Source organism: Phoenix dactylifera, chromosome 10 (genome assembly GCF_051530095.1).
Source record: "Phoenix dactylifera cultivar Ajwa chromosome 10, Ajwa_hap1_PhDact_Kaust_v1.1, whole genome shotgun sequence".
Classification (NCBI taxonomy): Eukaryota; Viridiplantae; Streptophyta; class Magnoliopsida; order Arecales; family Arecaceae; genus Phoenix; species Phoenix dactylifera.
In genome coordinates, this window is record NC_143199.1 from 28,857,901 (window position 1) to 28,881,673 (window position 23,773).

The window sequence follows — 23,773 nt, forward strand, 5'->3', positions numbered from 1 at the left end:
TTTTTTCTCGGATATATCGAGAGATTGATCCAGTATAAAAATGAGAAAGCCGCATTGGAGAAAACTTAAACTCTCTCACTAGCATCAAATAGAAACAAAATCTTCATGTAAAACTTGCTTGATTTAGATCGAAAAAATCATACGGATTGCAGCAAGACATGCTCAATTCATAAAATTTTAAAACTATAATATATAAAAAAAGAAAAAAACCCTACAAAATTTAATCAATTGGCTAATTGTTCCAGAATCACTTTCCAAATTTTCCTTGTTACTCTTTTTGAGCGTCCCGGTGTATCACAGTATCAGCCCTTCACGAACCGGGTGGGAAACCGGAAAACACGCCACCGTTATCTCGAGACATCCAACGGTTCGCATACCCCATTTGTCGAGAGAAACCATCGAGCCACCGGGAGCGGTGACCGGATCCCGTGCGTCGTGGTCGCGGAGGAGGACAGGGGCGGAGAATGCGAGACAATCCCAGGCGGCCGCGCGTCTCGCCGGCGCTTGCCTTTCTCCTCTTCCCTGCCGTCCTCCTCGTCTCCGCCTCCGTGCGCTGCGCCGCCGCCACCGATCTCGGGGTTCGGATCATCTATTTTCTTTCAACAGAATAGAACCATAGTTTCCACAGAAACCTTGACATTTAGAACCCTTCTCGATTCTTGATGTAATATTTGTATCCTTTTTGTTTTTATCCTCCGATTTTTTAGACCTGATTTTGGCCTTGCAGGCGAGATGCAGCAGATCATGCGTCGCGGAGAGCTGCAACTGTGAGTCCACTAGGGTTAAAAAAATGTTTTTTTTTGAAGAAAATTTCGGTATGGAAGTATTCGCCTATTTGCTAATTTGAATTACTTCTTATTTTTGTTTTGTTCTGGCAAATTCTTCAGCTGTAGGAATTCGATATGGTAAGTTTTGCGGGGTGGGATGGACCGGCTGCCCTGGGGAGAAGCCCTGCGATGAGCTTGATGCATGTTGCAAGGCTCACGATGAATGTGTCGAGAAAAAAGGTGGGTTTTTTGGCATTAATTCTTGAAAGAATAAATTTTAGTTCTATATATACATTTTCCATAATGTTTAAACTCTATTCTTTTGAGTTTTTGGTACATTGGATATAATTTTTTCTTTTTTGATTGGATTATTATGGGCAAGCTGTCTGAGAACTTTGTTGTAATTGGGAATGAATTACATGGGATCTACATAGCATGATTAGATGCTAGTATTCACTTTCAAATGCTACCAACTCGATATCTGTAAACTCTAATTGTTGAGATGTGTCTATTAAGAACATAGGAAGCTAACTAAAAGTTAATGGCTTATAATTCAGGAATAATATGTCACTCTTTTGATTCATTTCATGTCAAAACAAGTGCAATGCATGAGGGCTAGTATCACGATGGTGCTAGTTCGGTAGTATCTAAACCTTGCGCTGTTGTAATTGGCTTCTGAATATAATTGCATGAAATGGATGTTAGTCCAAGTACTTGCAATGGAATCGATCCTCTTAAGGGCTAAATTAATGAAGTCCCTTCATAGTGATATTGATTGGTGCAATAATTGCAATAGGTTCTGATGTTGTGATTGGCTAAAATTGATTATAATTTTTAACCTATCTTTAGCTACAACCAAGAAGATGGGCATCATGAAGGACGGAAAAGTATTAATCATTTGTGATAAACTCTAAATCTAGGCATCAAATGCAACTAGAGGTATGTTGCCTTAGGTGTGGGACGAAACACAAGCTGACTTATGATTGTTCTATCCAAAACTGACTAAACCTAACAGAAAAAGCTCAGCTTCGTAGCCTGCTCTGAACTTGTTCTAGTTGAGTCTGGTTATGCTGGGTGGATACCAAGCAGAAAAAGAGCTCTTTTGTCATCCTAATGCCACCATTGTTGGTAAAGAAAAGGCAAAGGTACTGATGAAGGGGAGTATTGTATTTCTATTGGTATCTAGTTAGAAAAAATGCTGGCTAAGAACATAAGTAAGTGAGAGAACTGCTGAGGAGGACAAGTTCACTACAGCTGTTGGGAGAAGAGAGTAAGAAAGAGTTGTGGAGAGAAAATTGATAAAACTAATCAACTTTCTGTTGATACTTATCTAAAAGCGGCATGGTGTATGTTATTTGCAGGTTATTCAATGCTTGTTGATCTAGTATGGTGAAACTTAGATGCTCATTTGGAGCCATGGGGGAAGATTTAGCAATTAAAGATTTAAAGATTGACAAATTAGAACATAATGCATGGAACTATAAATGAGAATCAGGTCTTGTTCAAAGATTATGACCTAGAATTACGTGTTATGATCATTTTCCTTGCATTGGATCTATTTCACAAAAAGGAGAGATAGATAAAGACATGTAATGGTAACAGAATGAGGTGGCTGAAGTGGATAGGTGCTCTGGTTCCGGTTTCTTTTCATAACCAACCACAAAGAAACATTAGTGGTAAGCCTACATAAAGTCTCGACTCTAAGTGCACTCTTTGCAAACCACTTGTAGTCTACCAGTTTCCTCGTACTCCATTCATGAGCCACTTTTCTGGCTGAGGTCTCTATGTGAAGACTCCTTATGAAGTTGCAGGTTATTCATAAAATCGAATAAGCTTATATATGTTTTCTGAGTGCATTTTTCTTTCTCTAGATGTCTTGACCCAGTCTTCCACTCTGTCTTCTTCCTTCTCTTTTCAATTCTTTTAACTTAATAAGTTTTCTTGTTGATCTCATAAAAGAACTCAACTTGAAATCAGATCTGAACCATTATCTAATGCTCAAATAAATTTCCACATTCTTAACACTATGCTTCTAATTATCATATAACGTATCAAATTAAAGTGAAAAATCTGTAGAATCCTGAATGTCTTCTTGTCAAAGCTGAGAACCTACCGTCCTTCTAATTTCCAGATACGAAGCAGCAAACTAGTAGATCCTTCTTTTGTTGACTGTTCCTAACATTTTTTTAAGGGGATGAGTAGTCCTTATGTGGCTCCTAAACTTTGTTTTTTTTCTAATTTTCAAATCCTAAATTTATTTTCCTGTCACCCCTCCTTCGGCTTTTGTTCTACTATGTTCCCATCAGTTCTCTAAATTTTGGATACCCGAGCTGCCTATGTAGCAATGTAGGCTTAAGATTTGGTTGGCTTCCAATCCCCCAATCAAGGGAACCATGTGGCCCCTATATGTGACTGGATGCCTGGAGGATGTCCAGATAACTATCCTGAACCCCTGCCGTGGCATATGCAAGCAAAGTAGGCCCGATTCAGTGCAAGAAGCAAATTGAGCAAGAAAACCATAGGCAGTTCAGGTTTGCTAGGGATCAGGTTGCCTCCTGGATTGACTGTCAATTTACATTTGATCCTGTTGACTGAAAATTCCATACACAGTACTTAATTTTGATGACCATTATATGTGTAATTCCTGGCTTGTACGTAAACAGAAATACCTGTGCAGAAAACAGGCCTAGCTGTATAGAGGGACTAAAGGACTAAATGTAAAATGCTGTTTACAGGTTAAACAAATGAAAAATGGCAGTCAGCCAAAGAACCATGTGTTAACTACGCACCCCCCCCCCCCCCCCCCCCTCTCCCTCTCTTCTTCTATTTCTTTATTCTCCCTACTCTCTCTTTTTCTCTCCTCATCTTTCTTATGCTTTTAGCACAGCTCTTTTTCCTTGGCAATGTTTTTTTCCATAAAAGCTGAACCGTACATTCAAGAACTTGATTTCCAGTTGACCTTATGATTATGATGAGCATATATGGTTGCAAATTAGGTGATGTACAATTTGTAGTACGATTTATAGCCTTCTGCTGTAGTTGTTGTGGCTTGTTTAATTTGCTTTGGGCCTAGATGAGTACCAGGATGGCCTGTAAATAGCCTCAAGGCTTGTCTTAGTTGTTGCAATGTTCCACCCAGTTGAAGTGTTTCCCCCCTTATTTTTGCCTAGTTTTTTGCTCAATTTTTATCATATCTGAAATTTTAATATTTCTAATGATTTTTATGTAGGCTATATGTTGTCACTTGAATGCTTCCATGCTACCACCTCTTGTCAGAACATCGGTTAGCATATGGATATCGGATAGCAAAAGCCCCATGATTCTAAACTCACTTGTATCCTAATCATCAACTCCCTAACCTACCTTCTGGTTGCTCCATGTTCTTGCGAGCCTAATCATGGGAAAAGGTGAAATTTTTAAATATATTATAACCTGTTTAGGTAAATCCTTGTGGCATTCTACTAGATGCTCTATAGCTAAGAAAGACATTGAAGAGGTAACTTGACCTTAAGAGAGATGATAGGAGGTTGAGGTGGATGTATGTTGAATTCATAATAGAGTTGGTACTAAGAATGATCAAGCTGCCCTATGAAGAATAAAGAATACAGCTGACCCAAGGCAAATACAGCATAAAGCTTGTTGTTTATTATATTTATAACCTGTCATTATAATGCATCTTCTGGAGCTGTGGCATGAGATCATGTGACATGATTTTCACTTTCGAACTTGTAAGATCTCTATAATACCGGTAACAGACCATTAATGGAATAATTGATGGTGTATCATAGAATTTGTTTTTCACTTTTTTGTGAGGTTGACTCCTGTCATTGTTGAAAACTGTTTCAGGTTTGATGAGTGTGAAATGTCATGAGAAGTTCAAGAGATGCATGAGGAATGTGAAGAAGTCTGGGAAGGTTGGATTTTCTAAGGAGTGTCCTTATGACACAGCAATGCCTACTATGGTACAGGGGATGGACATGGCCATCTTATTTAGCCAGCTGGGTGGTCAGCATACTGAATTATAGTTGCAGCTAAAAGATGCTGCAGACATGCACTTCTATATTTTACGAAGCAACATCTCTTTCATTGTTCACAATTATATTTTCTGGAGAAATGATCTGTATCCACACCAACCATTATTGCTGCCAAAGATTCTGAACCTGCCAACTGTGGATCTGCTGGACATCAAGATGATGATAGCAACTCCTAAATCCCCCTCTGGTGCCCAAGTCATTCTACTTGTTAGAAGATCATTTGCTTTTGCAATTCAGAATGTGAAACCTTGGACGTAATCATTGTTCATGGAACATTACATTGTCTTTTAATTCTGATGACATTTTTTTTCTTGTGAAGTGATCTAAAGATGAATTCAATGAAATCAAGAATTTGTTTTTGGGCTTTGCAGAAGAATATAGTCTCATCTATATGACAACCAGAACGTTATCTATTTATCTTCTGTCAAATTCTTTGATAATTTCTGGTTTTTATAGTGGCCAATGGATACATCTAGTGGTGTCCGCAAATAATTGACTTGTCCACCAATATATTCTCATGAACTGTGTAAGTTATTCTTTTAAAGTATGCACAACCTGTCCATGAGAGAATCATGATTCAGAAGAATCTTCAATTGCTACTATGATCCAAATGGTCGGACTCATGCCTGTCCAAAATTGCCAAAAATTTCTTTTGATCTTTTTTTTCCTACTCCACAAACTAATTTCTATTAGCTACCTACATTTGGAGCACAAAAGGAGATATTTTGTCCAGGTGCAAAATGTGACAGACATCAACACACTTCATTGGGTAGTTAGAGAGAGGAGGAGAAACCGAGAGTCCAAGCAAATGTTCAACAACGTGGAAGGCTCGGAATGGAAGCTCCCATGGGCCATTGCTCACCTTCAACCAACCATTCTCACCTCACCAAATACAAAAATCTCACGTTGAGAACGTCATTTGTTCCATCTTTGCTCTTCTAGATCTCCTTCCAAAGATCCCGACGATGAATCAGCTGGATAATCCTGGACACCAAGCTCCTTCAACTTGTATCCGACGTCATTTGTTCCATCTTTGCTCTTCTAGATCTCCTTCCAAAGATCCCGACGATGAATCAGCTGGATAATCCTGGACACCAAGCTCCTTCAACTTGTATCCGGAGCTGGGCTCGCGCAGTAGACTGAAAGGATGGATGCAAGGATTGATCAAACGTGGGATTATAATATGTTTCCTTAGTGTGTTTTGTGTTCTGGAAAGCTCAGCTGTTCTGCATTTTGATCAGTTGGTTCAGCAACCAAAGAAAATGGGCGATGATATCTGAAGTTTGGTTCTCTGGTGCTTTCGAATGGCATTTTATTTATTGCTTAAGTTGAAGCCAACCAGGAAATCAAAACCATGAAACACGTGAGCCTTTGCATGCCTGCACACAGAGAGAGACAGAGAGAGAGAGTGAGTGATTGACATGGAGCACCCCACGTTGCGTCCCTGTCCGGAGTAAAAGAAAAAAAGGAACCACCGACCAGGAATTTCGCCTTGTCAAAGTAGTTGGTCGTCCATAAAATAGATAGCTGTTTGGTATTGTCTGCTGTATTTATTTATTTATTTATTAAGAAAAAGATGAAAATAATCCATCCTAACATTTTCATGAGAGAACGTTGGATTTCATCCTAATATTTCAGTAACATTTATGATATAAGTATTCTCAATTATTTCCCCTTATATATATATATATATTGTTTTTGATGCAAAAAAAATTATTTATTTTTGGATTTGTATTTTAGATACTTGCGTAATGTGCTGCTGTCTTACCTGTTGCTCTTATCTATATGACATAGCAAGCATGGGTTGGTGTGATTTATAAGAGTTTAGGTCATCAAGAAGACGTAGAATACACGCAATCTTGAATGAATTGGTCAAATAAGACTATTCTTCTTATAGAAATAAAGTGATGGATATGATTGCTTTAAAGAGTAGTAAGATTTGACATGTGGATTGTGTGGACTTTGTTGGATGTAAGATTTTTTTTAAATGAAAAATGAGCTAGATTTAATTAATAACTATCTCATCTTGTACATGAGCACTATAAGCATATGGGATTGGAATCCAATAGCCCTCATTGAATTGTGGTTCAATGGGGGTGTTTAGATCTATCTTGGCCCTTGTTTGGACTATCAAAAATTAAACCAATTTTACTTAGGTTTATTAGATTTATATGGAATAGAATGCACTGCTGAATTTTAGACAAATTTCTAACTATTTAAATTAAAAAAAAAACACACAATAAAAGGAGAAAGAGAGAGAGAGAGAGAGAGAGCGCAAAAAAAAAAGGACCGGCTCGTCCTTGTCACGGAGGTCAACGCTCCGTTTACGGCTCGAAGCAAAAAGTAGCGACTCACCCAATCGTTTCTCGATACGTACTTCCGGGCGCCGTTACATGCCGTCGCGCGGTCCCATCGAGCTTTCCCACATGTGCCTAAAATAAACGAATCGCGACCGTGAAATCCCCATACAGATGTACGGATCGGACGGCCGGCGATCGCCCAGACGCATGGTTCCGTGGGATCTGAGTCAACCACCATTGGACCCCAAGCGAACCAACGCGTGTCCTGCCCTCCAGCGAGGAACCGGGGGTTACCGGTCACCGAGGGGTCATCAAATAAAGCCGTGTCCTCCCTTCCTCCTCTTCGCTTCGCCCTCTCTCTTGAAAGCTCTGTCCTTTCTTCCCCTCCTTTTCAACCGATTTTTGGCTATTTTTTCCGATCACCAAGGGAAGAACGGAAGAAAAACGAATTTTTAGTCGAATCCAGCGCTGGGAAATTTTAGCTGTTTGCTCCGTGGTTATGATTTAGGTTTTTTATCACCGGAATCCGTTTGCAAGTTGGCATTTTTTTGGGTAGTTTTTTTAGAGAACTTCATCTGTTCTAGGGTTTGTTTGTAAGGTTTACTGGGTGTGCTTTATGAATCCATGAACTCTTGTTTATGTACTTAAAAATTGGATTTTGGTGAATTTTATTGAGCTCTTCGTTTTTTTTTTTTTTGTGTGTGTGATTGTTGAGAGCTTACGGGGGTGGAGATCTGTAGCGGTTTGCGTTTGAATCCTCTGGGTTTTTGGCTTAATAAAATTTAGTGTCTTTGCTTGGAGACGTCGGGTTCTTTGTTGGGTTTCATGGGCATGTGGGTATTCTCTCATTTAGAATGTTTGGGGGAGAGGTGGGAGAGCATTATTGCCGTCGGAATGATCAATTTCGGTTGTCTTCCATTACGATTTGAAGTCGGAATTCTGTGAATTTGCTTGCAGAACTACTGGGGTCCATAAAGGAGCGAGCTTTCTGCATTCTTTGGGTGCTGGTCGTATTGCGTTAGATTGGGAGTTAATAGGATCTTTTTTTTTTTGGTGTTCTGATCTCCGAGTTGGTGCAAAGGCTTTCTTGTTGGTGGTTGGTGTCGATGAAGATGACTGCAGGGACTGATCTCTCGTCTCCTTTGAGCGTTTTGGATGGTGGGTTCATGAGCAAGGACGCTGGTAGTAGTGAGACTTCCCTAGATGGGCAGGAGGACTTTGACACTCCAGCGGCCACCAGGCCAATAAACGCCGGGAAGCCGCCTCGACACCTCTCGGCGATTCGGCATTGCGCGAGCACCACCCGGTTGGAGATTGCAGCTGAATCAGTATGTACACATGATGCCATTCAACTGTCTTATATGTTTTCTCTTCACTGTGCTCTTGAAGCAGCTTTTACAGCGACTTCTTTGTAGGAGTTGGACATTGGGGGTTTGAGTTTGAAGTCTTCCTCTGACAGGCAGTCAGGGTTCTTTCCTGTTTTCCGGTCTGGAAGCTGTGCCGAGATTGGCCTGAAACAGAGGATGGAAGATGAGCACATCTGTGTAGATAATTTGGTAGATCATCTTGGACGTATTGCCAATGTTCCATCACCAGGGGCTTTCTATGGGGTGCGCGTATTATCTCTTGTCCCCTTTAATTACAATTCAGTTTGATGCATTACTACCATCTAGATATAGTTGTTTTTGTGTTTTCTTGTATAACTAGAATATTTTACATTGATGATTGGCTTGCACTGTGTGAATTTTTTTTTTCTACAGCCTCTTTGTTATGTGGTATTAATGCTCACCCTTTCATAATTAATGCAACTCATAAAGTTCATGGTCAAATATACACTCATTTGATAGATTCAATGGGTCATGCATACATTAAGGAAATTTTATTGTAGTAAACTTAGATTGAGCAGTTTATATGGGCAGGTGTTTGATGGCCATGGTGGCGCCGATGCAGCATCTTTCATCCGGAGGAACATACTAAGGTATATAATTGAAGATGGTCATTTCCCCAATTGCATGGAGAAGGCCATAAAGAGTGCATTCTTGAGAGCTGACCATGCCTTCGCCGATGCCCATTTGCTCGACAGTACATCTGGCACCACGGCACTCACTGCCCTTATTTTTGGGAGGTTAGCCCTGATCCAATTTTCAGCTTGTGATTGCACCTTTTATAATTTTATCAAGGAGTTGTGCCTTGTTGAATTTAGCTGCATCTTGAAGGCCTTGGATGTTTTAATGGTTCTTCCATATAAATGGTTGGTTGGCTTGACTGCTGAGACCTAACAGTCTCTTTCAGAGCTTTAGTATGTAACTACTTGCACACCTAATCTGTAGGCAATACTTGGATGCAGCTAGTGGAAAGCCAAAAATTGGAAAGACCAGAGTCTAGTAAATATAAGTTGCAGTCATAGTCACAGTCATTTGCTAACCAGTGACATTTTTTTGGCTGGGGTAAACATGTTCTTGCTTGTTGGTCATATACAGTAATGCATGCCATCAGATAAATTTCACAATCAACCCCCAGTTTTGGAATCCATATAGTTGCATGAATATGATTGCTCATAGATTACTGAAACAATGGCGCTCATAAATCATAATTAGAGATCATTTTGTCGTCGATGATTGCTTAATTGTATGTTTCTGAATAATAATTAGCTTACGGTAGTGCTGCTGTCGATGTACAACTGTTCTGTGGTGTTAATAAAGAGTTGATCATAATTCTTACCATTTGGTTTATGTTGTGTTTTTTGCTTTTCTTATGCCTACCTTTGATGATCACATAGGACATTGCATGTCGCCAATGCTGGTGATTGCCGAGCTGTATTAGGAAAGCGGGGCCGAGCTGTTGAGTTGTCCAGAGACCACAAACCCGACTGTGACAGCGAAAGGATTAGGATTGAGGAACTCGGCGGTGTCGTCTATGATGGATACCTGAATGGCCAGCTATCTGTAGCCAGGGCTCTTGGTGATTGGCACATGAAGGGTCCCAAAGGTTCTGCATGCCCATTAAGTGCAGAGCCTGAGCTGCAGGAGACAACTCTGACCAATGAAGATGAGTTCCTGATAATGGGATGTGATGGCCTCTGGGATGTGATGAGCAGCCAATGTGCTGTGACAATTGCCAGGAAGGAGCTCATGGCCCATAATGATCCTGAGAGATGCTCAAGAGAGCTGGTTCGGGAGGCGCTCAAATGCAATGCACGCGATAATCTGACCGTCGTGGTTGTCTGTTTTTCACCTGATCCGCCCCCTCGTATCGAGTTCCCGAGATCCAGGGTTCGCAGAAGTATATCCACAGAGGGCTTGAACTTCCTCAAGGGGATCCTAGACAGCAATGTTTGATAGAGAAGAGATGGTAGCATGTAGTTCTCCTTAGTTTTCTTTTCCTTCCACCTGAAGGTCTTCACCTTGTATAAAATTGAGGCTTCTTGCATTTGGTGGCATCTGGCCTTCTCTAACAGGAATAAAGCTTCTTGTAATGTAATTTTTTTTTCAATCTTTCTTTTTCCAATTCTGTGTTCTTTTACGAGCTTGAAAGCTAATATTTGCACATCTGAGGCTTAAACTACCATAAAAAAAAAAAAAATTTAATGGAAGCATCAAATTTTTTCTTGTGAAGCTCCTTAGGATCCTCTCCACAAGAGGAGATGAAGATATAGAGACGTTTCTGGGTCAACCGGGCACTGCTTAAAAGCAATGGAGAAGCCTTTTTGTCTGTCCTAATGGCCATCCATTTGCTCGCTTTGCTGCCCCCGTGGTCCCCATGCTGTCGGAGTCGCAGGCTTGTAAGCCAATCAATGAGGGAAAGCTATGAGGTACAGTTTTGTTTCACCTCGATGGCCATTGCGACTGCCATCGGATGGTGAACTGAACCTGGCTCGAGGCTGCCATGGCTGGAGAAACTTTTTTATCGGGCATGTGACAAGAGCTCATCGGTCCATCATGGAGTGGATTCTGTCTGCTATTTACTTCTCTTTCTTTTGGCAAGCACAGTAGATCTCACGTGAGATGTTGAACGTCCGGATTAGCTTCTGAAACACATCCCATAAGAACTCTCTTTATATAAAAATGTGGATTTTGCAATTGCATTGCAAGCTCAATCCTCTTGTGCTATAAGTAGAAGATGAGCGATGCAATAATTCAATATTAAAGCTTTCATGTCTAATTTATATAAAGCATTTAATGCATATAAGAATCTTTGGCAGGGCTTCATCCCATCAAAGAATTTTTTTTGCCTAAAAATTGAAACAAAAATCAATCTGATTTTCACCTCTAATTGTGATTACTCAGATGTAATGGAGTTTCTTCTGGGCTAGATTTGTTAGCATTTAAATTGTAAAATTTATAATCATAATGTTAGAGGATTCTCATCCCATCTCACCATTTCGGGTCACATCAATCTCTTCAAATAAAGTTGGCCGCTTTTTTTTGTTTTTTGGTATACCAGCGCCAATAAAGCCACAAAAAATGACGAAAAAATAAAAAATATTTGTTTGGTTTATTGATGCGTTATAAAGAAGACCACTTAATTAGCTGCACTGTTTGCCTTCCGATAAATATGAGTAATGCGAAAAGAGCCATATCCCCGGCGAGCTTCAGAATGGCGTGGAGCAGTTCAAACTGTCTATCCATCATAGTATGCCGGTCTTGAACTCATCCGATAGTCCCTTCAAGATAATGAAAGATGCACCCTGGCAGTTGTCCTTTGAAACAAATATTATAGTAATTATTTTCTCAAGGCCAGTTTCTTTCATCATTGAACTCACCAAGGATCTAAGATCCCTCGTGCTGCTTAGCCCAGTGGAAAGCTGATATCTTTTTATGAGGTACGCATTGCTCCATGTCCGGTACTTCCTGCAGCATTCGTTTCCATGCGCTTGTGGGCGCTCCACGGCCTCCCAACTCCCAAGAGGCCAATACCCAACTCAGTGGAGAGGGTACTGCAGGACTGACTCAAATCAAAACCAAAGAAGAAGTGACGGGGTTCAGATTGATGAAAGAGAGATGGGAGGAAGGTGGCGCAAAAGCAAAGGGACAGAAGCAACCAGAGAGGGAGTCATCATTGACTCTAAATCCATTACAGTGACTTTCGGTGCCTTTTCTTTGGTGGATCATTCGTCACCTTAGCCACCTGTGCTGTTAGAAATTTGATTTTTTTTTCTTTTTTAAACCTTTTCCATGAAGTAATCTCCCACTTGGGATTTTGGCAGGTGGGAGATAATAGCTTATGTGGGGTCATCCACTAATACAAAGTAGGGGTCTATTTGGCTGAATCAGCCGTAATCTTTGACTTTCCTTTCTAATCAAGTTGGAATGGAAAGCTAAAACTTTGTTTTTAAAATTTGCAAGCATCTAAAGAAGAGATGAATACAGCGCAGGCAGCTATCTTGCAGTTAATTAAAAGCTTTGGCATATACCATTGGGAAAGATGGATGGCCTGTCGTTTATTTGATAAATTGGAAGGACATTCATTGTAGCAACTTGCACAAGTGGACGGAAGCTTTTTCTTTGTTCTTTTGCTTCTGGCAAAAGTAAGATTAATGAACCATGTTTAAGGTGAGATTCAGATTCCTAAGTAGCAACTTTTTTTTTTAACAGTCGTAAGTGCATGAGAGAATTGGTGCAATTCACAAGATTAGAACGACTTGGTGGCCTGATTTGAATCACTAATCTTGCCACGACATGCGGCAATGGAGCTTAGGGTTAGGCTTTGGAGCTTTTTTGGTTTTGTATGCAGCTTGCTAGATTTCATGTGGTTGATCAGTGAGGGAACAGGGAAGACCAAACAATAACTTATAGGCTTCTGCGTCTTAATTGTCCGGATAATTGTGACCCATAAGTAGGTGGCTTCTGGGAATTTGGATTATAATAGTAACAAGAGCAAGACCAAACAGCTGGCTTGAGAGGTTCCATACTTCCATCTGATCAAAAGTACACTTGTAGTGAACCCATAGTAGGCTTTTATATGTATGTATGTATGTATGTATGTATATATGTATGTGCAAATATAAAATATTGCCCTTTGTGAATTTTGTTATGAAAAATGGCCAACATGCAGTTTCTTAGGACACCATAGGATAGCAGTCTGTCTTAGCCAAGCTTCCAATAGATGTCTTAATTTATTAGAAAAACACTAGCTGAGGCAGTCCATTGGTAGGAACCCTGCAACAAGTTATGAATCACCATGGGTGCCCACTGGTTTGTTGGTAAAGTCTGTGTAGGTTGGTACCAAGGTTCTAGGTTTGTCTTGTTCCCACCAAATATCAGACAGGAATAGGGATGTGAAATGCTATTTCAGGGCGAATCTTTGCCTGCCTTGCATTGATATGCTTGGCCTGTAAAATATATGAATGCTTTCATTTCTCATGGCGTTTCACATGATTCCTTTTTGATAGGGTACTCTAACAACATGTGCAGATGCATGAGCATGCAAAACAAAGAGATGATGAAGAAGATTTCTTTTTTTTTTTTTTGTCCCTCTTGTTGATCTTTTGAGTATATATGATTAAGGTCATTACTTTATGACAATAAATAGTCAGAACATTTTGTATTGATCAATAAAGAATGTTACTGAAGAGGACCACGTGAGAATTTTTCTAACAGGCTGGAAAGGTTTTGACCATTTCATCCAAGAATAGACTATAAAGATAAATGAATCATGAATGATTGATCAGGTTACAGCTTCCAACTGTTCGTATTCTGCACCAAAAAAAATATCTCATAATTCTCTATCATCCATATTGGAGGAACCCCTGCATGCAATGCAATAAAAGAGTTAATTTAGACAACTTTATTCTCTGTTCAGGAGCCAAAGAGAGCAAGAATAGTGCTGAAGGAATTTAACCAATGGCATGGTCGTTTTTACTAAAGAAGCACTTAGAAATGGTCAACAAAAAACTTTGAGCAAGATAAGAATATGCTTTATACTTTGAGCCCCAACATTCGAAGCACCACAACTTAATCACATAATGAGAGAATAATTAGGTCTATCAAAGAGAGGCTGGGGGATTTACCCAAAAAGAAAAAAGAAAAAAAGAAAACAAGCTGGGGATAATGCGTCCTTCGAGAAAGTATGGGCGCTAAATATGGGATCATCTTAGACCTCCAGTTCTGCGGATGAGGCAACATTTATATGGTTTTTCTGGGCACATATTTATTTTGCACATAGGATTTGACTCTCTTTTTACTTGATATTTTCTTTTAAGTAATGCAGCTCAAGAAAATTCGCAATTAAACCATCTAATTTGGATGTTTCAGCAGCAGATGCATACAAGGATCTATTTTGAGAGTACCTCGAAGAGCTGCAATGCTTGCTAAGGTCTTGACAAAGAGCCTTGTTGACACCTCCTGGTACAGCGGATCCTTGTTTTATCAACTCAGCAAGCTGCACGTGAGAATTAAAAGGATGTCATCTTAAATAAATTGTTTATCAGAAATGCAAGACATAGTTGACTTCTGCAGATTCCAGGTAGAAATCTTCCTGAGGAAGGTCACAATTTTAAAAGTGAATATTAAGATTATGATATTTTTATGGAACGCTGTAGAACTGCTGTTGCTGATGAATAAATATTACATAATACAGTTGTGGACCAATATCGTAAGCCATTCTCCAATCGGAATTCACTTCAGAACATATAGCTCTGCAGTGCTGTTAGTCTATTTGTCATCTATAAGGTTACTCGTTCATATAGTTATGCATCAGCCTCCTTATCCCACTGTTTATTCATGATGTCCGTAAGCTTCATAGAGTACAACTATACATACATACATATGTATATATATAATGAACAAATATGAAAGAAAAGCACAAGCATAAACTAAATAATATGGGAACCTAACTTACCTCATCCTCTGTTTCCTCCAACAACCTATACCAATGAGCAAACTATGTTAAAACTTACTTGACAAAATCAATAGAAGCATTGAAGGAATGCAAAACAATTGTTCATTCTACCCAAACATAGGTTACATTACAAATCCTACTTGATGGTACAGTCCATATAGGGCATGCCATATGAACTGTAGGAGCAAACTGAACCACAGGAACTGCCTTCTGTATAAATACAAGCAGCATTCAGAACATATGAGGTGGTCAAAAATGCAGACTACTAGATATAATGACAGGAACCTAAGTAAACTACATGAAGCAGGGTCAGTTTGGTTGTATTTAAGTGCAGTCCAAAGTAACGTTGATACATCAACCTTACCTATAGTGCATCGGTGAGACACACTATACTACAAAGAGAATGTGAGGCAATATTATACAAGGCAGGAAGATACCAGCAACCACGACATGGTAAACAAAGGATCAACCCTGAATGCATAATTGAACTATCACATCATTCAATGCATAATGGCTGGTGCATGGAAAATAATTAACAATATCAGACACTGCCCAAAATCCTCAGAATTTATAATGTACCGAGAAGGCTTGAAATAATGTTCTTATTGTTCAGTATGGTTCACTCTGATACACTGCATGTTTATTGTTCAAACTTCAAACTATTCACGTAGTCATAGAAGGAAAATATTCAGTTCAAAAGGATAATGTATGATAAAATTACAAATTGCCTTAAGCACTCTTCCTTCCATAGCTAAACAACTGTCATTAGTTAAGGACAAACTAGGATACTCCTATCATAACATAGAGAAAACAGCCGAATAGTGACGTAAACAATTTTTACCAGAATAATATAGCAGTTACGTAGGATCAACAAAGTATAGATATGATCACTGAGAAAACTATACAAGACATTCACATCACTATTTTTAGATAGCCTAGTCAGGTTAACACAAAGTTAGGCCCTTGCACCACATCCTCCCAGAATTTCATCTTATGGCCATAAACCTTTTTTTTTTTTTTTGAGAGAGAGAGAGAGACCGACCTCCATTGTAATTACCTAAGGGTAAGCCCTAGTTCATTGACTTTTTAAATTGACCAATTGTCACGATACCCCCATCTTTCATTTCAAAGAAAGAACAAAGAATGAAACAGGTTTATCGAGGAATTATTGGGAGGCACAGTATAGACAGGAAATTTTAGTTATCCTGATAACATGAGGCCCATAGGTGATTTAAGCTATAGTGGGGTAGATAAAAATATGGTCAAACCCTAAATTGCCTAGATTCCAAAGGTTATGCAGCTATTATATGTGGGTCTGATAGGTCATTTGACAGACACGCATTCCAATACATTTATGTCCCAATAAACAACTTATTATCTCTGACCAGCCACCTAGGTTATTTTGGCATTATTGTCTCACTTAATTTTGCATTTAGCGGGCCATTTTAAGCTCCATCATCTCCTCAATCAAATGTTCAGCGCATGTCCCATTGTTGGACCATCCATGGTTACATCTCAAGCTCCACCAGTCCATCCTTGCATGGTTTGTGCAAGCATGCAAGCTCGAAATCTCAAATATGCATCATCGGAATGCAATTTTGGACCTCCATGAAGAAGAGGGTAAAAATTGCATGAAGCCTGTCAATGGAAGGTTGTTGTTTCAGCTAAAGAGGTTGTCACAATAAGTGGGAAGGTGATGCTTAGATCCCAGATTCAGGAAGGTTGTTAGAGGAAAGAGATACTATACAGGGAAAGAAATGGAAAGGAAAGAGAGAAGGGAGGGGAAAGTAAATTGTGCAACTCCAGTAAGCTACATGAAAATCTGAGGTGCCTCCTAATAGAGGTAAGTTTTAATCAACTCTGACATGACATCCAGCAAACAGTAAAAGTTCTAGAAACAAGTGTACTAAAGCACAGATAAAGTGTACAATTCATAAGATGGGAATAACATAAAATTAAACCTAGCAAATTGATATATAAAAACAACCAACAATTTAAAAGATCCTTGGGAATCATTCATCAAATAAAACAAGAAAGCACATGTTACCTTCCACAAAAGGATGACAACTTTTTTGAGTGAGCACGTGCTTCTTGCTTATCTGACAAAAACAGGGGAAAACATCTTTCAGAAAACTATAATAAAAACAACAGTAACTTCTTGCCAGGAAAGAAAATATATACCGTTAGTTAAGTGTCAATCAACCCTAAAGAATCATTATAGGGTGCTTAACCTCCCCGTGGACAGAATCTCGAAAACAAGTTCTACATTTGGCAACACACTTGCCAGATGGAATTATTCCTCCATGGAAGTGAAAACAATCACATGAATTTTGTCATCTCAAAAGCTGTAATTTGGTCACTATAAACTTTCATACAACTATATTATCCAATCAAATTATTTCGACCAATAAAAATATCAAAATTCATTCCAACATGTACATGAAGTATAAAGAAATGACTAAGAAGTTCACTACACCAGAAGAGTAGGACTGGAATAGATGGTCATCTTCCCTGAATTTCTGATCGCCAAGGAATGTTACAGGACACCAAGTTAAGACACTAGAATCTGATTAGATAGAAATCTCATGGTAGAAATCTCACTTACCTCCTTACTAATTTTCCAACCAGGGCAGAGGCAAATTGGTTTGGAACAAGGTTTTAGTTATTGCTTCATGCCATACTGGATTGTACTAGTAAGGAATCCGTACAGGTATTCACCCTATACCGTTACCAAACATGTGCTGTACCAGAACACAGAAGCATACCATACGTCAGAATGGCACCGGACCGTACCAGTTCGTGCAGTACCAGTAGGTCAGTACAGGTACCAATACCGGTACTCTTTTGGACATATAAAGTACTGCCCAGAATATTAGTCAATCATTTCATCAGATTCTACACTTAATGTTTGTTTCACATTAGTTCCAGGACAGGGAAACAGCCGTCAATTCAAGGATTGTCTCAACTTTCACCATGCAACATTAAACAAACAGTAACAAACACTTATATTTGTGTAAATTGAGCTGTTTTGTGGTAAATATGGATTTAAGCAAGGTTATTTTCTCTTTCAGTTGCATTTCATTTCAGTCTTATTCAAAGATCATACTACAAGGTGTAAATGTTTTGTACTTCACATTTTTTTGAGATGAACTTGTTGAATGCATATTTCATCCTGTCAGAAGTTCCTAAATGCTCTTATCACTTCCTTTGCTTGACTGAGTGAAGACATGCTTACTTCTTGTTTCTCAAGAAAATTGTCAATATATTTCCACATTGCAAGGACAATCTCAGTGCAAATTAAAAGAAGGATAGATTGTTGACAGGCTATCATCAGGAGATGACTGTGTAGTACAGTTCACCTCCAAAGAAGTCTCCGTACAGCTAGGAGGTAAAATGATTCACAAAGAAGTATAATAGCCTATGAACACTGCGTACTGCTTAAATAAACATTTTGCAAAGTACTGGCAGGAGAATTGAATTACTAACCTACTCCAAAAACCAAATTACCTAATATTCTTTTCAAGAATATCTGCATTTGCGGTTCGAAGTGCACATATTTCTAAATAGAGATGGTAGGAGAAATGCATGAGAGAAAGATTAACTGATGCTAAAGAGTCATAAATGGATAAAAAGTTGGCCATGAAGTTCCTAAAGTCTCACCAGCTTTAAGGGCATCCCAATCTCTTACTTTGACCCACTCGTTTGTGCCTGACTCTAACTGCAAAAAGTATAATATATAAGCAACTAACTTAGTTTCCTTAGCACTAACACTGGCTTCTAAGCAATGCCAAATATATTATATAATATAAAAAATGCATCCATAGCCACATGCATGCATGTGAGCGTGCCCATGCCCACTCACAGGCACATGCAAGCACATGAATGGATGTACACAGATACCTTTGCATAATACAATATAAGACAAGTGGAAACTAAGTGGACAATTTATGGATAAAATAACTTTGCAAAAGAATCTGGTTAGATGTATACTGTACCTTCATTAGAGTGTAGTCTTGCATTTTTTCACAGAGTCCATCCAGAAGTTCAACGACTCTTAGCTCGCTGGCTCTATTTGAAAGAATAACTAACAATTTGATATCAGCTAAGCACATCAAAATAAGAAAAAAGAATTGTAGCGACAGAGCAAATAAATGAGCTGGTATGTCAGGAATATTTACTGTCAAGGTAATCAATTTCCTGACAAGTCACTGAACGTGAACAAAGAAGTTCTGGAATATTTAATACGACATGCATAGGTCATGCATGACAAAATAAATCTCAATAATAAATTAAAGAAGGGCACATTAAGGAAGTAACTTTGAGCTGAAAAATACTAGACTAAAATTTAATTATTCAAAAGATCATAATACCTCCTTCGATCATCAATTGAAATTTCTGGAGAATTTCAAAATAAATTACAAAGTTGTGCTCCGATCATGATGTGAAACAGACAAATTTCTTCCACCAGGTAAAATAATAAAATATATTGTTCACAAAAAAAAGAAAAATAAAAGAACATAATAGCATTATTTTAAAATGCAGAAGAATATGAGAGCAAAACTTTTCAGCCACAACACTTTCATTGATGAATTGATTAGACTGAAATTAGATAATGTCTATCTTTGCCAAAGAATTCAATGAATTGACACATAGAGCTCACTACCACAAAGATAAACCTGGAAAACTCACATACTTCTGACTTCCAAAATCTAAAAAAGAAGCTAGATATCTTGAGAGTTTTGTCTACTTTATATCCTTAAAAAAAGAAGGTTATAACTTATAAGTCAATAGATACATTGTTTGACTTCCTAGATGAACACAAACATATAGGCACTGATAAAAGCTGAAGCACTCAATTAAATTACCTTCAGTGCTAAAAGGTTCATAAGCTTTAAGAGGGAAAAATGGTAAAACTGACAAAGGCTCAACTTCAAACTTGATAGGTGAGTGGAGACTGGCCATAAACAGTGATTTGGGCCACCAAAAGAAAGAAGTTGAAAATAACCGCAGAATAAAAGAAATATAATGAGATTCGTCATGCTATTCTCTACTGAAATCATAGGTGGACAAAGTTTTGTTGAAGGCTTATCAAGCAACTAAGAATAGCAGCATCAGAACTAAATACCGTAGTGAAAATTCCAGTAGCAAACCTCGGTTCATGTATGTAATCGGTTAGATTGTTTAGTGTTGGTTCTCCGTGCTTGCATACTGTGTTTGGTGCTTGCATTACTACCTTTCCTTTTTAGTCTTCCTCTTCTTAGTGGCTTGTTTTGCAAGTTCAGGTTTATGTCCCCCTCAGAAGTAAGATCTTTAACAGAAACATGCCTCTCTCTAAAATTCTCTTCTTTAAGATAAGATTGCAAGTTTGCAACTACTGATATAAGTTTGAACTTCAACATCATATGGACTCTGCCACTGGTCTAAAGCCTTGAATACTAAATAGATTTTCCCATAAAGTACAGACATTCTTGATAAAGCTGGGTAACAGAAACTAGGAAGTGTCATTTTCATCAGATTAGAACATGACAACATGGTGCAGATACTGATATGATATTGTTAAGTGACAAAGTCTGAAGGTTAAGAATATACTAGAAATATAATGTGTGGTGTTATTGGTATGATGGGCTCAATGACATTAAGACGACCCGAGTCATTGATGTCCACATTGTCATTAGTGTGCTTTCTTATAATCTGGCATGATACGATAGGAAGGCTACATGCTGATTGAAAATAAAATGAAACTTTTGGTTTTCAGATTGATACTTGTAATCAATGACTTTCCCTTCACGTTGACCTCTAGAATCCAAACGGTGACGCATGTCCAAATGGTTTCTTGGTTTCTCCTGGAGCAAGTATGAACCATGGAGTTATTGACCGGAACTGTATTGTAAATCAATCAGTAGAATTAAACCATCAATAGCATGCATAAAATGGTGAAAGGAGAATACACAGAAAATAGAATGAAATGTTATGGCTTACACATTGTTGGAAAAGGTTGGACAGGTAACAGGAATTTAGAGAGGGAAAAGGAAACACCATATTTGCTATGTATATCAAGCATTACACCATAACCATAACTATCAGGACATCCCATTCATTGGGGTCCAAGTTGCTTGTGTGTTAATAAACTATATAATTCATAGAGGTGATCAAGAGCAATCTGTGGATAGTGATGCTTGCTTTCATGCACACAGGGATGTTGAGAACATGTGAGACTTGCATGAAATATGTGGGTTGGATGCATAATTCAAGGAGAGGGTTGGAATGAGCTGAATAGACAAGCATCACTAGCATGTTATAATGTGATTTCCTATTATTTCACATTTAGATATCATTATCTTTCTAGACAAGTGAAAGTATAATCCTTTAGGACCCATCAATGCACTGCAGATGATAAACACAATGAAAATATGCAAGTATAACAAGAAAAATTTTAGTTTTAATTGTTATAATGATTTGACACTCATAAGGAATTTTTACTTCTGAAAATGGCACCCATAATGGGGCCTACCATTTCAATGCTAAAATTCAACAAGATGAAACTGATCCATCAGATACTTCTAAAGCAAATTCCAAGGTCATTTCTGTAAAGATAATAAAAACAGTTGGTTGGCGACTCGGCATACAATCTAATGACAAATAATTAAATATGGACAATTTATAAGCTCAAAGATATGAACTTCAAAAGCCATGACTTGAGTAATACAGAGCGACATGACAGGTAAGTCAATGTTTTACAATCACAAAAGTTCCTGAGATAAATCAGACAAAATCCATTAGTTTGAGAAGGTGGATATAAGAAACTTACATTTGAAAGTCCAATTTCTAGCTCAGCCTGCAAGTCATTCAGCACAGAAGTCAGATCCCAGCAACATCTATGAAAAAGAAACTTGGTTTATTTCATGATATTCGATTTACCAGCTGAACTAAATGCATATGATTATTCGCGAAAGCAATATCAGGCTGATTTTTGTTAAGGTATCAGCACAACCAGTTAACATATAGACGGCCTAAACTATAATAGCGATTCAAAAGGATGTAAGTAAATTGATGTATGTATAAAGATCCAAGCTTGGAAATTCATTTCTATAGCAAAATGTCATCTTTCTCATCTTCTTCGCTTTTATACAATAAGTAGATCAGTGGACTAAGTTCTGATAATAAAAAACCATTTAACTCAGCTAACCAAGAACTCCTTAAGAAGTCAAAGGATAAGCTTTTAACAGGCAACTCCGTACGTAAATCAAACCTATTCTGATTCACCCACTTTCCTGCGTTCGATGGAATCGTTATTTTCTCGGCTATGATCCAAAAAGGGGAAAAAATGCCGTCAGATATTCGTACCAGAAACGAAAAAAATAAGACTTCTCGATAACACTCTCACCCTAACGAACGATTCATCTATACTGGAGGAGATTAAAGAGCGAAAAATCGAGGGTTTTAAGCGGATCGGAGAAAGCGCATTACCGCGACGGCGTTGCAAGCCGCGCACTTGTCGTCCATGGAGGAGACCGGAGCGATAGAGGCAAGGATTAGGGCGGAAAGGATCCAAATCGCAGCGGCTCTGGGGATTTCTCCCCCTCTCTTCTTCCTCCCGTCCATCTCGCCGGCTCTCCTCCGCCTCCGCTCCCACTCCCGTCGTCGTGGTCGTTACGGGACTCCAAGTACCAGGGCCGAGCCTTCCTAAGAAGCCTTGTCATCGCCTGACGTGGTAGGGTATGATTGGTTCAGCCACGTGGTTTGACCGATTGCCACGTCCTTTGAACGTAAGGACCGGTGACTGTGGCCGTCCGGTGGACCAATCCAATAGTCACTGGCCACATTATCTCCTGTATTTAAACAATTTAAGATCAAATGAGGGTGCATGTTATCTACCGTACATACGCTTCAAGATTTGGACTGGTTCACTGGTTCTTGTAATAATTTTTCCTATAAGTGGGGCAATATAATGGTATAATTAGGGCACGGTGGGCCCGGCACTCAACACCTCACAGAACTTTTGTTTAATTCGTTGAAAAAAAAGTCAAAAAAAATCTTATTTAATTAAAAGTTTTATAGTAAAGAAATAGAAAAAAATTATTTAATTAAAAATTTTATGAAAATAAGACCCTCATATTTCATAGAAAAAAAATTCTGACATGAAAAGCCTATCCTACCGATTAGAAATTAAGATTTTTTTTTTTCAAAATTATTCTTAAGCTGTTAAAATCTATAGATAAAATTTTTTTATTAAAAATATAATAGATATTTTACATAATTTTCTTAAAAAATTATTTGCTGAACTAAATATAAGCTATTCTGCAATATGCTACTTTTTTTTTTTTTTTATGCTTAACTAAGGATACTAAAACTTTTTTTTTAGATACACTATGCTTAACATTTAATTTTTTATAAATAAATATTTTAATGAAGAAAAAAAATTTCTGAACTAAGTCGGCAGTTTAAATGCAACCAACTGCACTTGAACGCGATCTAGCTTTGGAATGTTCAACTGGGACCAGTTAGGTGGAGTCAGATCAATTTGGTTACATCACACCAGTTAGGTGGAGTCAGATCAATTTGGTTCAAGTGATGTAGCCTGGTTGAGATTTTAATTTGTGATGGGCTCTTTGGGCTGGGCTAGTTGGGTACTTTGTTATAAACTGCAAGTGGAAAAGATTGGGTAGGGAGACTAATCATATACCAAAGTTTGGCCCTTGACGTTGACATTTTCTAACCAAGATTAACACGTGTTAGGTGCATATTGGCCCCCCCACCCCCAACCCCCCAAAAAAAAGTCCGGACTGTGGGTTGGACCCTTGGGATAGGCTAGCGCCGGCTCAACTTGCATTGC

The 23,773-nt window shown here is 38.5% G+C and overlaps 3 protein-coding genes across 3 annotated transcripts; 2 read left to right on the top strand and 1 right to left on the bottom strand.

Annotated features, from left to right (window-relative positions):
- Positions 1 to 367: 367 nt before the first annotated feature.
- On the top strand, positions 368 to 5,174 carry LOC103723502 (putative phospholipase A2 homolog 1). Its single transcript, XM_008814430.4, has 4 exons — positions 368 to 578; positions 728 to 767; positions 888 to 1,007; positions 4,614 to 5,174. Exons 1-4 carry the CDS (start codon positions 465 to 467, stop codon positions 4,790 to 4,792), a joined length of 453 nt encoding a protein of 150 aa, XP_008812652.1. The 5' UTR covers positions 368 to 464; the 3' UTR covers positions 4,793 to 5,174.
- Positions 5,175 to 7,427: 2,253 nt separating this feature from the next.
- Positions 7,428 to 10,608, top strand: LOC103723508 (putative protein phosphatase 2C 27). The gene is made up of 4 exons (XM_008814441.6): positions 7,428 to 8,429; positions 8,517 to 8,711; positions 9,021 to 9,226; positions 9,881 to 10,608. Exons 1-4 carry the CDS (start codon positions 8,208 to 8,210, stop codon positions 10,437 to 10,439), a joined length of 1,182 nt encoding a protein of 393 aa, XP_008812663.3. The 5' UTR covers positions 7,428 to 8,207; the 3' UTR covers positions 10,440 to 10,608.
- A 3,021-nt stretch (positions 10,609 to 13,629) lies between these two features.
- On the bottom strand, positions 13,630 to 22,608 carry LOC103723517 (TLR4 regulator/MIR-interacting MSAP protein). The gene is made up of 9 exons (XM_008814452.6): positions 22,408 to 22,608; positions 21,749 to 21,775; positions 20,704 to 20,783; positions 18,936 to 19,008; positions 18,601 to 18,658; positions 16,988 to 17,039; positions 14,941 to 14,965; positions 14,390 to 14,481; positions 13,630 to 13,849 (listed from the first exon to the last, which is right to left on the bottom strand). The coding sequence occupies exons 1-9, from the start codon at positions 22,540 to 22,542 to the stop codon at positions 13,816 to 13,818; spliced, it is 576 nt and encodes a 191-aa protein (XP_008812674.6). The 5' UTR covers positions 22,543 to 22,608; the 3' UTR covers positions 13,630 to 13,815.
- Between the last annotated feature and the right edge of the window lie 1,165 nt (positions 22,609 to 23,773).

Coding starts and splice junctions, on each gene's coding strand:
- LOC103723502 (XM_008814430.4), top strand. CDS start 465: ATGCGAGACAATCCCAGGCGGCCGCGCGTCTCGCCGGCGCTTGCCTTT. Junction 579..727: donor CCGCCGCCACCGATCTCGGG/GTTCGGATCATC, acceptor TTGGCCTTGCAG/GCGAGATGCAGCAGATCATG. Junction 1,008..4,613: donor TGAATGTGTCGAGAAAAAAG/GTGGGTTTTTTG, acceptor AAACTGTTTCAG/GTTTGATGAGTGTGAAATGT.
- LOC103723508 (XM_008814441.6), top strand. CDS start 8,208: ATGAAGATGACTGCAGGGACTGATCTCTCGTCTCCTTTGAGCGTTTTG. Junction 8,430..8,516: donor TGGAGATTGCAGCTGAATCA/GTATGTACACAT, acceptor ACTTCTTTGTAG/GAGTTGGACATTGGGGGTTT. Junction 8,712..9,020: donor CACCAGGGGCTTTCTATGGG/GTGCGCGTATTA, acceptor TTATATGGGCAG/GTGTTTGATGGCCATGGTGG.
- LOC103723517 (XM_008814452.6), bottom strand. CDS start 22,542: ATGGACGGGAGGAAGAAGAGAGGGGGAGAAATCCCCAGAGCCGCTGCG. Junction 19,009..20,703: donor GGGAAAGTCATTGATTACAA/GTATCAATCTGA, acceptor TCTTTCAAATAG/AGCCAGCGAGCTAAGAGTCG. Junction 17,040..18,600: donor TTGGGATGCCCTTAAAGCTG/GTGAGACTTTAG, acceptor TGTTTTTGTCAG/ATAAGCAAGAAGCACGTGCT.